General features: G+C 40.2%; 1 protein-coding gene across 1 annotated transcript; it reads left to right on the top strand.

Moving 5' to 3' along the window:
• The first annotated feature begins 632 nt into the window (after positions 1-632).
• On the top strand, positions 633-15,393 carry tpcn3 (two pore segment channel 3). Its single transcript, XM_056408628.1, has 19 exons — positions 633-975; positions 1,945-2,027; positions 2,359-2,473; positions 2,667-2,795; positions 4,177-4,293; positions 4,679-4,797; positions 4,876-4,977; positions 5,841-5,967; positions 6,672-6,879; positions 9,200-9,344; positions 10,120-10,305; positions 12,125-12,189; positions 12,563-12,650; positions 12,922-12,991; positions 13,556-13,775; positions 14,427-14,517; positions 14,629-14,742; positions 14,934-15,046; positions 15,115-15,393. The coding sequence occupies exons 1-19, from the start codon at positions 883-885 to the stop codon at positions 15,234-15,236; spliced, it is 2,307 nt and encodes a 768-aa protein (XP_056264603.1). The 5' UTR covers positions 633-882; the 3' UTR covers positions 15,237-15,393.
• Positions 15,394-16,875: the final 1,482 nt, after the last annotated feature.

Raw genomic sequence — 16,875 nt, forward strand, 5'->3', positions numbered from 1 at the left:
GTTTCCTTCATCCTGCTGCTGGCCAGTTACGTGGAGCCTCGTGCTGCGTTCACCGTCTGTCGATTAAAGTCCGGGAAGAAAAGATGCGTTGACACAAAATCCAAAGGAATGCAACAAACTAGCTTCAGTCAGGAGACGCAATTTAAAATAAAATGTTAAAAAGACAGAAAATCACCAACATGTAAATGATTAAACGAGTAGATAACCTAATAATGTGGTTAAAAACTAAATAATATATATATATAAAACATATATAATAACAACAACATATATGGTATATATACATATATATATTATATATACATATATATACCATATATTTGTTATATATATTGCTTGTGTTGTCAATTCATATTTTTATATTTTAATAAAATTAGTATTTATTATTTATTTTTAATTATATTAATACAACAGTGTGACTCACTGGTATAAAATAATACCAATAATTTACCACTTGAGTTACATTTTTAGGGTTACGAGCCTGAGACCGCGTAACCGCATCCTCCTGCCTCCCATATTTCCTCCGGTCCGTGAAGGCAGCACGTATCTTGGGGTTTATTAGACCAAGACCAACGGCGTCTCGGATCAGTCCAGAGTCAGACAGAAACCCGGTGGACGTGAAGCGGCTCCGGTAACGTGCAGCAGGGAGGGTAACCACGTGATGTGGATCCTCGCCGCTCCGCCGTGACGTTTACAACTCAAACCGAGAGAGGGGGACATAAAAAAGAAAAGGTTTGGACTCTTTGTCCTGCAAGAGGCTCAAAGAATCCGCCTCGGACTGACAGGCTGGAAACTCTCAGGGCACAAAAACTGTTGAAAAAAAGTTTTGTTGTGCTTGTTGTTGTTGTTGCGGCGGACGAGTCGTGTCGAGAAGTTTGAGAGATGTCCGAGCCAGACAAGAGCAAGGAGGACATTCCTGATGATCCTGCAGGAAAAGGAATCCCGAACGGAGGAAACGCTGCAAAGAGCCAAGAGGTGAGAGAGGCGCGCGCGCGCGCTCACGTGCAGCTGATGCAGAACTCTGAACGGTCTCAATGCAAGTTCATTTTCACGTGACGCCAGTAAACTCCTGGACTTTTGTCCCGTTTGCACCATAAGTTAACGCATGTTGAACCGTGAAGGAGACACTTAAGAGAAGCTTGTTTGTGATTAACTCCAGTAAACAACAACAACTCTAAACTCTGTCAGCTTCTTCTTCTTTTTTGTATCCGTTTCTTCTTCGCTGCTCAAACTGTCACATTTGGGAATTAAAGATGGGCTTTTGTTTTTAATTATTAACTCACTATTGTCCCCTTTTTGAAAATATTCCTTGTAAAGTTATATCCGAGTGTTAAAATCTATTTATTCTTCCCTGTCAGACTCTATCTCACTTTGTTGCCTCTTTATTATACACCTTAAAAGTCTCTACAACTAACTTATTTCAGATATTTATTTGTCGATTAATCTGTGAATTTAATATTAATCTGTTTACCAGTATGTTTAATTCAATCTGTAAAAAAGTCAAATATATAGGAGTAAATGTATAACAGTCCAAGATTAATTATTATACATTTTTTTGCTGTTCATAAAGTTCATAAATCAGATAAAATATTGCTGTTTTTCAAGAAGAAATACTGAATATTTGTAATTATTGGTTTGAGTTTAATAATTCAACAGCTCTCAGTAAATTCTGCCTCAATTGAGATGAGTTTGTTGACAGTCATAGAAGTTTTTAATTCAACTATAGAAATATTAAATAACAATAATCCTCATAGTAATTTATCATAATAAAGTGTAAAGCAATTCTCAAAATAAAATGTTTTTTTATAATATTATAATATATATAGTAAATATTTTAAATATCATATAATGGTCAATAATACGTGAATATATTAAATACTTATTAAACATATATTAGCAATTGATGTCATAAAATAAAATTAGCTTCATGTGTGTATGTTTCAGGATTTTGACTTGGCTTCCATCTACGTGTCGGACGCTCAGTACAACAGGAACATCTACTTTGACACGTCGCCTGAGGCTGTGAAGTGAGACATTTATAATGCATCTGATCACACATTCACTTTGTGGGGACCTGCATCTGCTCACACATTCACATTGTGAGGACCTGCATTTGATTACACACTCACACTGTGGGGACCCGCCTTTTTTCAGGGGACGATTGTGCATCCCCAAAACTTAACTCATTACAGTTTATGGTGAAGACTTGGTTTAAGGGTTAGAGTGAGGTTGTATGGGAAAGGGTTTGGGTTAAGTCTCCAGGAAATGAATGTAAGTCAATGTCCCCAAAAGTCATGATAACTCGTGTGTGTGTGTGTGTGTGTGTGTGTGTGTGTGTGTGTGTGTGTGTGTGTCCAGACTGTATATGCGCTACAATCACTGGATCCCCAAGGTGTTCCTCTTCTTCTTCATCCTGGTGGATCTGTCTCTGGCCATCTTCGAGAAGCCGGCCGTCTTCCCTGTGCCAACGCTGGTAAGATGGCCGCCGGCGTCTGAAACAGCGACGCGGTTCTGTTATCGTACTTTCTTTTTTGTGTGCACCTCGTTGTAAGAAAAACAATCCATTAATTCAAGTCACCATCTGCAAGACACAAACGGCCTCGTTGTGCAGAAAGGAGTGAAACCAGTTTAGACCAGTACCATTGAGATGTGCTTTGTCCTCCCAGTACACCATGCTGGTGGAGCTGCTCTGCCTGCTCGTCTTCTCCCTCCGACTCGTTCACTACGCCAAAGTGATTCCCCGGGACAAGTTCTGGAAGGATCCCAAAAACATCTGCATCATCGGCATCCTTGTGGTAGGCGGGGCTTATCAATATCACCTGGTCTGGTGGGAGGAGCTACTAAACTGGGAGGGGCTGGTGGGGGGGGGGGGGACTGGACTCAGTAAATCTGTTAATAAATTGGATGTGTATTGGCTGCTTTTGCAACCAGTGGCCACTGGTGGTACTGCAGAGAATATAACAAGCGAAACAGAAAAAGTGTTTTACGCACAGAACCAAAACAACCGAAAAAAAACCCAGAATGACAACAACAATCTAGAACTAGAACAACTAAAACAACCAGAACAACAAATACCAAAAACAAACCAACACACTATCATCAAAAACCAGATCAAGGAAAACTAAATAATTGACACGTAATCAACCAAAACCAGAACAACCAAAACCAGAACAACTGCAGGCACTGCAAGTTTTTAGACCCGGGTCAGGGTTTTCTTAGACCTGTGTCGTAGTTTTCATAGACCCAGATCAGAGTTTTCTTAGACCCGGCTCAGGGTTTTCTTCGACCCAGTTCTGGGCTTCTCCCCGGTGACAGTTGGTGAGCGGTGCCGTTTGACCCGGAGAACTTCCTGGTTCCTGGTGTCCGCTGTGAGCTGCAGAGTCCGAATCTGCTGAGGAGCCTTTCTGTCTGTCGTTGTGCAACAACCTTCAGCCGGAGATGTCGCCCCGTCAGCAGCTTTTTATACAAATACAAGCAGAGCGGCTTCCTGGTGACTCAGGGACCGAGGAGGCCGATCTCCGCTCGGTCCGTTTCTGTCAACATCTCTTGTCAGATCGTCACCACGGTGATGTCGGGGATATTCGGGACTCTTCGGGGGTCCGAGGGCCGGATGTGCTGCAGGTTCCCCTCGTCAGTAGCTTGAGATTTCATTTTCAACCTTCACGTTTTGTCTCATGACCTCCGAAAAAGTCTTGGTCGGATCGGGAGTCGAGATGGCGTGATGACGGATCTTGGCGAACTCGAAGAACTCTCTCCTTATAACACTTTAATCTCGCTCACATCACTCCTTCATCAATGGGATCTCTGAGGAAGGGAGTGGCCAGCGTATCCAGCTAACTTAAGTTAGCCTGCGCTGGAGCTGGTTAACATTTTTGGATGGGTTGCTATGGTGATTTTGCCAAACTTGCTTCGTGCAGCCGAAAAACCTGATTTATGTAATCTCATCCTGAAAATCATCCAGCGAACTACGTTAGCTAGGAACGAAGAATACGGCCCTGACGGAGAAGTTTACATTTAAATATTCGCCGACTCGTGTTTGGAAACCGTTTAAAAACTAAAGAAATCCCCCCAAAAAGCAGGAAAACCTTCCCGAAGTGACGGGAAACTGAAATGTATTTAATTTGTATGAAACGTGAAGTTCCCGGGTCACACCGTTGACTCCTGCGTGTCGTCCAGCTCACCGTGGTCGACCTGGTCGTCTACGAGTCGCTGGAGGCCGCCAACTGGTACGCCGTCCGCTGGTCCAGAGTCCTGCGCCCGCTGCTATTGGTCAACGTCACCGAGGGACGGCAGGTAACCCGTCTCACCCGTCTCACGCTTCTTCTTTTTATATATAATTGAAAATCACCGTGTGTACGTCAGATTCTGTTGGTCTCGTATAGCTAAATAACATTTTAAGAAAACAATAATTTGGTGCATGTATAATTTCTTATACATTCATAATTTGGACCGTGAGCAGGTGTGTGTGTGTGTGTGTGTTCTCTCAGGTAAACCATCACATGTGGAGGAGTTTCATCCGTTAATCTGTCCTATAATCTCAAACTTGGCTGTTTTTAAACTTTCTGAGCCGACGGCGCCTGAACGCATCATTAAATTGTTGTTTGTCTCTCAGTGTGTGTGTGTGTGTGTTCGTTTCCTCCTTCATTAACTCTGTTTGTGTTTGTTTGTTTGTGTTCAGCTCCGCCGAGCGTTCAGAAGCATCCGGAACGCTCTGCCTCAGATCTTCTACGTCTTCCTGCTCTTCATGTTCAGCCTCCTGATCTTCTCCCTCATGGCGCTCAAACTGCTGAGCAAACGGTGCGACGCCTTGTTGTTGTTCTGTAATCTGAAGTCAAAGACGAGTTTGATTGGCTGACCGTGTGTTTTCCTGTGCAGAGGTCTGAAGACCATCGACGGAGCTCCGTACTTCACCAACTACCTGGAGATCGTGTTCGATCTGTACGTCCTGGTCACCACGGCCAACAGCCCCGACGTCATGTAAGAGCCTAAGGAGGAACGGACTCTGGTGACCTCTGACCTCTGACCTCCTCTACTCTCCGCCGTCTCTCCCTTTTAGCTTGAGTTTAGGAAATTGTAGAAAAACATTTTTTCTTTTTAAGTTGACAAATCTTTTATATTTTTTTACTTCCTGATGAAAAGGAGGATTTGGCAAGACATTTAAAAAATATTTTAAACACAATAATTGGAATTGTTTTAAATTATAATATTTTCTTACAGCAGACATCATTTTAAAGAAGTCTGTTGATTATTTTATGCAAGTAATGAACTTTTTGACAGTTTGTTTTCTTGCGTCCGTCGACACGTTTCTTTGTTAAAATCAGTTTTTACAAAACTTTTTTGTACTTTTTCACACAAAGACATTTTAAAAATGCTTAAGAAAAACTTTTATTAAATACAATAATTGGAATTTTATTGAATTACAATATTTTTTGATAGCAGCCATCATTTTAAAGATGTCGGTTGATTATTTTATGCAAGTAATGAACTTTGTTATTTTGGTTTCTTGCGTCCGTCGACACGTTTCTTTGTGAAAATCTTTAAGAAAAAAAAACACAGGACACAGAAAGACATTTAAAAAATGTTTAAGAAAGAACATTTTTTAAATACAATAATTGGAATTGTCTTGAATTACAATGTTTTCTGACAGCAGCCATCGTTTAAAAGATGTCGGTTGATTCTTTTCTGCGAGTAATGAACTTTGTGAGTTTGTGTTCTCGCGTCCGGCGACGCGTTTCTTTGTGCGTCTGCAGTCGGACGCGCTCACGGAAAAGAAGAAGGAAATGACTCCTCAGAAACATCTGTTTATCTGCATGTTTTGTCTTCTGCTTCTCGTCTGGCAGGATGCCGGCCTACAACGCCAGCTTCGTCTTCGCCATCTTCTTCATCTTGTACATCCTCATCAACACCTACATCTTCATGTCCGTCTTCTTGGCCGTCGTCTACAACAACTACAAGAAATACCTGAAGGTACGACGGACAGAGTTTTCCTTCACAGTCTGAAACTCAAACGCTTTGAATTGAAATGTTGCGTCGGAGAGTACTCTGCTCTGATTGGTTGTTTTCCTGCGGGTGAAGGAAACACCAAAAGGAGGCGGAGGAACCTGATTTTATTTACTGATTATCCGTCTCATCTGATACTGTCAGGATACAGTAAAAAAACACCAAAAAACCATTATTTTTATAAATTATACCAACTGCAACTTTAAGGCTTCAAACATCCCAAAATGCAACTCTCTGTTGGAGCCAGCAGTACTCTCGCTGTTCAAATATCTGATATTTGGGAAAACATAATTGTAAAATATAAGACAACCTAAGAAGTCACGTTCATGTTCTTCAACAACATTTTAGCATTTTGTCATTTTTTTTGGTGAAAATGTATTATATTTATTTTTAATTAAAGAAACTTTAAAAAACATCTTTGTCCTTGAAAAAGTAATAAATAATCAAAGAGTCAAAGACAAATAAAAAAAAATGTGTGTATATATATATTATATATATACACACACACGTTTTGTTAAAAGAAACGCACAATTATTAGTTTGGGTAAAATATTTATTTAAATATCAACATTACCAAACATACTAAGGATGTGCAGAGTTCCTCAATGTGCGATGTGTTGACTCCTTAACTTGGACCTTTGAGAACCAACGGCTCTTCTCTTGCTCCACCAGGAGGAGGTACGGCAGCTGGTGAGGGCCAAAAGGCACAAGATGGTGCGAGCGTTTGCCGTGCTGAAGGAGCAGAGGGCGGAGGGCGGCGAGCCGGTGGTGACCCAGACTAACTGGAACCAGATCGTCAAACAAGTCCAGCCCGAAATCAGCAACGCCCACAGAGAGCTGCTGTGGAGCGTCTCCGACAACAACAACAAGGGCTTCATTGGTGGGTCCACAGACATATATATATATACATATATATACAGGACTGTCTCAGAAAATTAGAATATTGTGATAAAGTTCTTTATTTTCTGTAATGCAATTAAAAAAACAAATGTCATGCATTCTGAATTTTCATATTGCATCAACTGAAGATTATTCCTTTTTTTCTTTAATATTGCTGATTAAAAGCTACAAGCTTATCTCATAAAAAAATAATATTTCCAAAATTTTAAAATAAAAAAACAGCTGGAAAAAAAAATTTTATATTTAAACCCCTTGTAGTGTTTCAGAGGCCCTGCAATGCAGGTGTTTTGTTTATTTATTAATATAAGATATTTTTAGCTTAATACCCTAGTATTATTTTTTCATGATATAATAATTTATTTTTTGATTGTTTGTAAAGCATAAATCAGCATAAAATCAGATTAAAAAATAATCAGAAAATATTTTTAATGAATTTTCCATTTGAATTGATTTTGTTTTTTTTGTATGTTTATATATATTTTTTTATATATATGTATGTGTATATATTTATATATATGTGTGTGTGTATATATATATAATATATCTATACATATGTATATATTTACATATATATTATCGTTATGAAGCACAAGTTTGGCGATTTGACAGTCGCCATCTTGGATTATGAACGTTGCCATCTTTTTTTTTCTTTTTTCAATCGACGTAGGGAAGTTACCATATTTGGATTAGGATTTCAGATAAATGACCGTGTGCAGCGGCTCTGTTCGAGGCAGCTACCTGTCATCACAGTAATCCCGCCCTAACGCATATAGCCTGTTTTATGGTCCGTTTGACTCTAAATGACCATAATTTATTAAGTTAACATCTCGCTGTATTGGAGGGAACGTGAAACTAGAGATTGAGACGTAAACTCATGTTTACTGAGGGAATAAATCAAGATAGAAATAGTCACTTTCTCAAAGACTTCTATACAATCAGACTTATTTTTGCAACCGGAGTCGTCGCCCCCTGCTGGACATTAGAGGGAATGCGCGTTTAAGGCACTTCTGCATTGGCTTCACTTTTAGGAACCTGGTGGTTGCCGCCTGGCCACAAACAGCCACAGCAGCCCTCCGCCCTGCAGCCAGCTCGCTCAGCTCTCTGCACACTCATCTTCCTCATAGAGGAAGTCAAACTGCTTCATCATCTAGTTCAACAAACGCCGCTGGAGAGCAGATATCACCCGCGGTGGACAACACCTCGTGTGTTCCACATTTCTACTCCGTCAGTGACTCTATGCTTCTCTCTCTAAATTACAGAGTGAAGACGTACAATACTTAATAATATTTAAATCATAATAATGGAACGCAATAAATACCTATCATCAATTACTTTAAAATATATCTTATAAATAGAAGTTGGGCAACATGAAATGCCAATGTGCAGTTAAGGATCAAGTCATTTTAGTTTAATATCTATTTTTTTACTTTTATTTACCAATATTAACATCTAAATGATGTTTCAAAGCCTTTCATGCTGGTTGAAAATTAGATTTTTAAAATATGTTTTAAACCAGTAACATTTAATATAATCGAATAAAAAATACTGCGATCAGCCTTTAAAATTCATTTAAAATCATGTTTCTTTTAAAACTCCATGTACATCACGCATTCATCCGCTCCTCATAATAATGGCAGTAAATGCTGTACACTAAACTAAGCTTGTATAACATAATATAATGCCTTTATTGTCGTTGCACATTGAAACATTAACATTTCACACACACACACACACACACATCCACCTTGCAGATAAATAACAGTAATACAAGTTTAAATGGCATATTGATATAAAATAATGCAAGTTATTTTACCTGATACTGTTTTTTATCTTTTACCTACAAAGTGCATTTTGGATTTCTTACGAGAATATTAACTGTAAATGAAAAAGGAAGATTTTTGTAAATATTTTGTTTTTAACCCACTAAACTGAGAGCTTTATTCTGAGTAGTATCTGCAGGCTCAGTGTCCCGTGGTCTGACGGGCATTAACCAGGGCCATAAAGTCCTAGCTGATGTCAAACTAGAAGGAAGTTCAATAAAAGTGCGAGGTCATGGTAAACTCTCAAATCTCTTTTTTTACGAGGTGAGAAGGAGCACCTGAACGCCCCATAAAACCCTGGCACGTGTCTGTCCAGTTCAGGGTTTTCTCTCGTTGAGTGTGTTTACGTGAACACGTGTTTCCTGGTTCGACCCCTGGTCAGATTTCATTAAATAATCATCTATAATGGCATAAAAATAAGTTTAATGATATCCTACACAGTGTTTGTGATGTTGTTTTTTTCGGTCTGTCGATTGACAGGTAAGGTGGCGTTCGTCCAGCTGGCCGACCTCCTGAACATCGAGGTGATCACGCTCAAGTCGAGACCACACCCCCTCCATAGTGCATTCCCCGCCTTCTACATGTCAGCCTCGAGCCGCCTCCTCTGCCGATTGGTCCAACACCGGTGAGCATAGACTTCTATACAACCAGAGGAGTCGCCCCCTGGTGGTTAAGAAAGACAATACAGCTTTAACACATGCATCATAGACTTCTATACAACCAGAGGAGTCGCCCCCTGGTGGTTAAGACGGAGAATACAGCTTTAACACATGAAGTATAGACTTCTATACAACCAGAGGAGTTGCCCCCTGGTGGTTAAGAAAGACAATACAGCTTTAACACATGAAGCATAGACTTCTATACAACCAGAGGAGTCGCCCCCTGGTGGTTAAGACGGAGAATACAGCTTTAACACATGAAGTATATACTTCTATACAACCAGAGGAGTCGCCCCCTGGTGGTCAGTAGAAAGAATGCAGCTATAACACATGAAGCATATACTTCTATACAACCAGAGGAGTCGCCCCCTGGTGGTCAGTAGAGAGAATGCAGCTATAACACATGAAGCATAGACTTCTATACAACCAGAGGAGTTGCCCCCTGCTGGTCAGTAGAGAGAATGCAGTTTTAACACATGAATCATAGACTTCTATACAACCAGAGGAGTCGCCCCCCTGGTGGTCAGGAGAGAATGCACGTTTAAGACACTTCCGCGTCGGCTTCAGAGGTTGCCGCCTGGCTTCACAGAGAGTCTCTGTGTTACACTCTGTGTTACACTCTGTGTTACACTCTCTCTCTCTCTCTGTCTCTGTCTCTGTCTCTGTCTCTGTGTGTGTGTGTGTGTGTGTGTGTGTGTGTGTGTGTGTGTGTGTGTGTGTGTGTGTGTGTGTTCGTTCCAGGGTCTTTGTGATCGCGTACGACCTGATCATCCTGGTGAACGCCGTGTTCATCGGTCTGGACGAGGAGAATCCGTTGATCGCCAACTCCGAGTGGGCCTTCCTGGCCCTCTACCTGCTGGAGATCCTGCTGAAGCTCTACGTGTTCGAGCCCCGGGCGTTCTTCTCCCGGCACAGCTTCTGGAACTGGTGAGAACACAATGCCCCCCCCCCCTCCTAGATGAGCAAAGGATTCTGGGTAACGGTGCAAACACTTGAACAGTTTTCCAGTCTAGAAATACTGGAATCAACCCGTAGAATATGTCCCAAAATATCTGTGAGTTTAAGTTGAAGACTAAATGTAATTCTTATTAATAATATTCAAAACGATTTCCCTGTTTCACGTCCTACAAAACTGATCTAAACCTTAAATTTCATCCACATAGTGAGTTTCTATTCCATCATGATTCATAGAGCCAATATAAACTAATGTTGAGCGTATTAATGGACTGTGTGGACGTTTAAATCAATATTCACGTGACCTTGGCTCATAACAATATTTTTGCATTTCGATATTTGTTGGAAACTGAGGGTTTTTTTTCAGATTGAGGGGAAAACACTTGCTGATAAAATGCATAATGAAAAACATTTCCAAATCTAAAATCAATGAGCTGTTTCACGTCCGTGTCACACAGTTTATCCTCGTCCCAGATTATAAGTACCAGGTATGTGAGACATCTTCATCTGCTGCTTCGGCCCGTCAGCGCTTTGGACCGGCTCGCTGATGCTTGAGGCGGCAACTTATTGAGTTGTTTATGTTATTTTATGTATTTTTATGCCATTTTGTGGAGTGAAAACTTTTTTTTGTGGAGCTGTTTTAGGGCCAAAAGTCTGAAAGTGAACGCTTGAAGAAAGTAAGAATGAAAAACCATAAAACAATAAATAAAAAACCTGAAGGACAAAAAATCCTGCCGCTCTGTTTTGGTTTTTCATTCACACTTTCTTAGTTTTTTTTTCTCTTAGACTTTTACTTTTTTATTTACTTTTTTATACACAGTGGCCATTTTATTAGGTACACCTGTACAATATAACACTACACAGCAGCTCTGCCATAACATCTGTCTTTACCAAGTTTATGATGTTCGGTTTTTGTTGACGTCTATGTATTTAAATTGGCCATTTTGAATTGTGAACATATGAAATCGATATCCTCAAACACCCAAAAACCATATCCAGAATTGCACAAATCAGCACAGCAGTTTTATATAATTATTCTATGTGATTATGCTAATTACTCCCAAGTATCGAAATTGTCCAACATATCAACATTTACATGTTTTCTCAATGCGGGGTTAGAATATTATAAACATCTCCACCATCACTTACTACGATTCTTCTATCGCCGAGTCAACACCGACTGAATATGACAAGCTGCGTGACTTTATGGCTGATTGGTCGTAGTGTATAAAACTGCAGGTGTGCCTAATAATGTGACCACCTTGCGTGCTGAACTTTTAGCCATCTGAAAAAGTCTTTTGCTGCAGCTGTTGAAGTAGTTTTCTTTCTTTTCAGTGGCACTGTAGCGCCCCCTGCTGGTGAGCAGTGCCGCTGCAGTGACTTCAGTCGGATACGTTTGTATGTTTCATGGATGTAAAATAAGACCTGCAAACGTTTTACAAATATATATATATATATATATATAACCTCCATGGGTAAATATTCATACCTGTTTTCAGTTGGAGACGTCCTGTGAACATTTTTTACAGACATCTCTTTTATAATGGAGGTCTATGGGGGTGATTGATGGTTGCAGTACCTTGAGTGACCACTGGGACACACTGACAGATCTATTAATACATCCGTGAAACCGTAACACATGTTGTTGATGTCTGACTGACACCACGCGAACGCCAACAGGATAAAAAGCTTTGTTTACAGCCGACGGCTTCATCAGCGGCGAATGAAAAGCATCGACGCTCGACTCGAAGATGTTGGTTTTCTTTCCTAATGTTTGATTTTGTGTTTTCAGGTTCGACACCATCATCGTCATCTCCGCTCTCATCGCCACCATCATCAACTCCGTCATGACGTCATGTACGTTTTGTTTGACTTAAAGAAGTAGTGTCCTCGTAGACTTCTATTCAATTTAGTGCTGGAACAATGAGTCGAGACGTTGATTTAGCCGTCGCCATGTTGAGAGCCGTAATGAATCAATCAAAATGCTTCCTATATTGCACCCTTTTCAAATTCATACTAGATTGCATTTTACATTTTTGGTCCAACAGAATGAAATACATTTTATGTTCAGATTAAAAACAATAACAGAGCTTTAAATTGAATATTTAGTCATTTAAAACGTTAACAGGATTTTAAAGTTAAACCAGTTTCAACCTGGTTTAAAAAAAACTCGTAGGTGAGAGCCGGCTCGTTGTTTCTGAGTAATCGTGTTACTCGCCTCCATTTGCAGCGCAAAGTTACACCAGCCGACAGATCCTGGACATCGTCTTCATCCTGCGAGTCCTCCGGCTGATCCGGGTGGTGGACAGCATCAAACGGTTTGACCTTTAAAAAAACACCTTAACTCAAACACGGCTGCAGTTTTACATCATCGCTCAAGGCGGTTTATCCTTTAGACACCCGAGAAGGACTTGGAATAAAGATGAAGTAAATGTTTGTTATTTAAATTCTTAAAGGCACTTGAATGGCACTTACTCGTGGTATCACTCATGGTATTACTCATGGTATTACTCATGGTATTACTCATGGTATTACTCATGGACACCTGGTTTTGTACCGTTCGCTCATCGGGACCATTTTCCCCGTCAGGTTTCGGGCAATCATCAACACCCTGATCCGGATCGGACCGGCCATCCTCACGTTTGGACAGCTGATCATCGTAAGTTGGAACGTTTTGTCTCTGCACGTTAACGTGTTTTTAGTTTCAACCCCAAAATGGCATTAAAGTATTTATTCCGTGTTCATAGAGCCGCGTGGACTTTTAGGCCCAACGAGCAGCTCTGTGAGGTTTGAGCTAAATGCTAACGTAGCAATGACAATGCTAGCATGCTGAAGTTGACCTTGTTCACAGAATAACGTGCAAACGTGAGCTAATTATCGGTTTAAATGAGGCCGGTATTTGGTCAAAAAGAAGTGATGAAGCCGCCAGATTCAAAATCTGAGTATCACCAAAGTGTGTACAGTTCGGACGCAAAGAGCCCGAGAGACTCGTCGCTAACTCGGCTAAAAGCTTGAGCTAACTCGCCTAAAAGCTCGAGCTAACTCAGCTAAAAACTTGAGCTAACTCGGCTAAAAGCTTGAGCTAACTCGGCTAAATGTTCAAGCTAACTTGGCTAAATGCTTGAGCTAATTCGACTAAAAGCTCGAGCTAACTCGCCTAAAAGCTTGAGTTAGCGTCCTGATGGTGAATCTACTGTATCCTCTTCCTCCTCCTCTTCCTCAGGTGGTGTACTACATCTTTGCCATGGTGGGGATGGAGCTGTTCAAGGGGAAGATTCAGTTTTTCGAGGACGTCTCCGTCGATCCGGCGAGGGCGTACTGCGGGAACCCGCTGCTGAAGGGAACGGCCTTCGCTCAACTCAACTACTGCAAGAACAACTTCAACAACGTGGTGTCGTCCTTCATCCTGCTGCTGGAGCTCACCGTGGTCAACCAGTGGCACGATATCCTTTGGGTGGAAACAAGTTTTTCATATCATTTATATAAAATAATGACTACAATCTTGAAAAAGAGGAAAGAAAAAGCCTCACAGGTACATTGCGATGTTGAAGTTCGCTCAATATTTAAAAAAGCTGTATTGAAATCCATCAAATGATCAATTTCAGATTAACATTTTTTTCAAGTAAAATCAAGAATTTAAAGATTTGATTTGTGATATTTAGGTGATATCCGTAAAGGTAGTAGTGGTATAAGTACTCGGATAATTCACTTGATTGGAAGTATTAATACAACAGTGTATAAATACTTTGATACAAGTTAAAATTCATAAAACAATGTGCTGAAGTCAAAAGAAATGATAAATTTACTCATTCTGCAGACAAAAAAAATTAAGAATCATTCCATTATCCATACCACTTATGCTATTCAGGGTCTATTTGAATAATAATTATTGATGTTATATTGAGTTCATTTATTTATTGATAAATGTTGTATCTGCATGTAACAAAATGTATCAAAAGTAGTCAAATGTGGAATATTGTCCTGTGAGACGTAGCGCAGAGGATCGTTCTCACGGATATTATTCCGATGTTTAAGAATAATTTACTGACTCTGATCGACATGTTGAACTCTGTGATTCCTTAACGCGACCCCACTGCTCAGCAGCGGCTTCGCCGCCGTCACCCACGTGTCAGCCAGGCTCTTCTTCATCGTCTTCCACATCATGGTCGTCATCGTCATCATCAAGTGAGGAGGCAGAGGAACATGAGACAAAGACGCTGTGTGAAAGCGACAACAAGAATGTAAACCACCTACAGTCTGTGACTGATGATGCGTCGCTTCCTGTTTTTCCTCCAGTATCTTCGTGGCGTTCGTCCTCGAGGCGTTCTTCGTGGAGTACTCGGTGGATAAGGGCGACCTGCAGACGTCCCTGGAGAAGAAGATTGAGGAGCTGGAGCTGACCGTGGCACAGTATGTTACCACGACAACCAGGACCTGTCACTCATTACGACATATATCTATATATTTATATACATTTGTTTTTTTAATATATATTTTTACATATATATATATATAGATATATATTTATTTGATATATATATATATATATAAATATTTATTTATTTTCCGACGCACATATTTTATAATCAAAAATAATCCAGGGAGAAGTTGGAGGATAACTTGGTGAACGCCATGGAAACCATCGACAGCGACCAGGGAACCGGCCAATCGGCAAGCAACAAACCGGCCCTGATGTTTAAAATCGCTTCAAAAAGTAAGAAAATTGATGCTTTTATTTTGAAAGGGCAGACTGACTCCATGGGATTCACTGGTTGTCTCCAGGGTACCGCACCGTGGACGCTCTGCTGCAGCGGATGTTCGAGGCCGACCTCGACCCCGAAGACTTCGCCGAGAACGACGACGCCAACGGGAACTTCCCCAACCCGGCGTTCAGCGCCGTGTAGACGTCGATGTACAAATATGTGTAAAGGGAACCAGATTATACGATTTATTTACAGTTTTATACGAAAAATATTAAATCTGATGTCTATCCAGTGTTATATTTTTATATATCTTTGCTGTTGCTCTGTGTAGATGCACATAAAGAGTATTTACACTGTGGATGTTTTATTTATTTGTGACAGAAACGCAAACAAACAACTAAACAAGTCTGTTTCAATTTGAAATGACAAAAAGTTTCACAGATGCAGCAGAAAGTGAAATATCAGGAAAAATGTAAATACATTTAGATTTATCACTTTTACTTAAATTTAGGATTAAATACTTTTATTTAATCCATCTGCACTTCCTCTCTTTGTTTATAGTGAGGAGTGTAAAAAGGGCTGAGTGGAAATGTGTGTACGTTTTGAAATGTTTATTAATAAAACTCCATTAGAATTCATTAATACTATTCCAACAATTTAGGATCGTTATGTTATTGTTAAACAACAAAATATCTAATTAAAGGATAAAGTTCTAGATGAAATGTAGAGATTATTTATTTAGAAAATAAGAGTCCTCAATAGACCATTAAATTACAATTATATTCTTGAGAAGTCAGGCACAAAAGTCATATAAAGTTTATTATATTTAGCATCATAAATCAGTTTAATCCCAATAAAGCTGTGAAAATTGAAATCTGGAGCTAAAACCACTAATACTTAATTGTACTACCAATACTTAAATTACATGGAGCTGATGCCACTTGTGTAGTACGGACAGACTCCAGGCCGGCAGGGGGCGCTGTGGAGCGGCAGCGTTATCACTTAGAGACGCCGAGGAAGTGTGTATAATGTGCGCGCGCCCGTGTGTGTGCGCGCGCCCGTGTCTCGGAGTGGTGCTGATGCTGTAGAGATGGAGCAGAGGGAGTGGAGGAGGAGGATCCCGCTCGGCTCCGGACTGAAAAACACATCCAGGTAAGAACACGACGAGGAGCTGATCGATCAGGAAACCGAGTTGGACTTGTGTGTGCGTGGCCACAGACACGATGTCGGATCAATAGGCGGGAAATAATCGATGATATGTATTGTTTTGTGCGCGTGTCGGTGTGACACCAACGGTTGATCAGAAAAGGCCCCGACGGTAAATGAAAGGGAGGATGAGGCGTTCAGGTGCTGGTTGGAGGGTGGGACTGCACAGCGCCGCCTGTCAGACTCTCTCTCTCTCGCTCTCTCGCTCTCTCTCTCTCTCACATTATAAATGACAAGAGCCTAACTGTAAAGACGGAAACGATAAGTGCACCACATGTGCAATACAATATAAAATATAAAATAAATTATGAGGTGGGGATATGTTTTTAAATGTCTTAAAATAAATACAATACTATAATATACAATAAAATACAGAATCAAAGGTATTTTTTATAATAATTGTAACTGTAGGTGGTATAAAAACCCCACTGGTGTTTAGTGTGAGCGGTTTTAAAAGCTTCAAAACAACTTAATAGAATATTAAACTATTGTATACAATTACATTTTTTTTAAAGGTGGTATAAAACACACACTTGAGGTTTGTTTTACACTGCAGGTTATACAATATCCTAAAAATAGATACAATACTATTATAAAATTAAATATAGAATAACATATATTAAAACGTAAGCAT

The sequence above is a fragment of the Pseudoliparis swirei genome, chromosome 24, assembly GCF_029220125.1.
Source record: "Pseudoliparis swirei isolate HS2019 ecotype Mariana Trench chromosome 24, NWPU_hadal_v1, whole genome shotgun sequence".
NCBI classification, from domain to species: domain Eukaryota; kingdom Metazoa; phylum Chordata; class Actinopteri; order Perciformes; family Liparidae; genus Pseudoliparis; species Pseudoliparis swirei.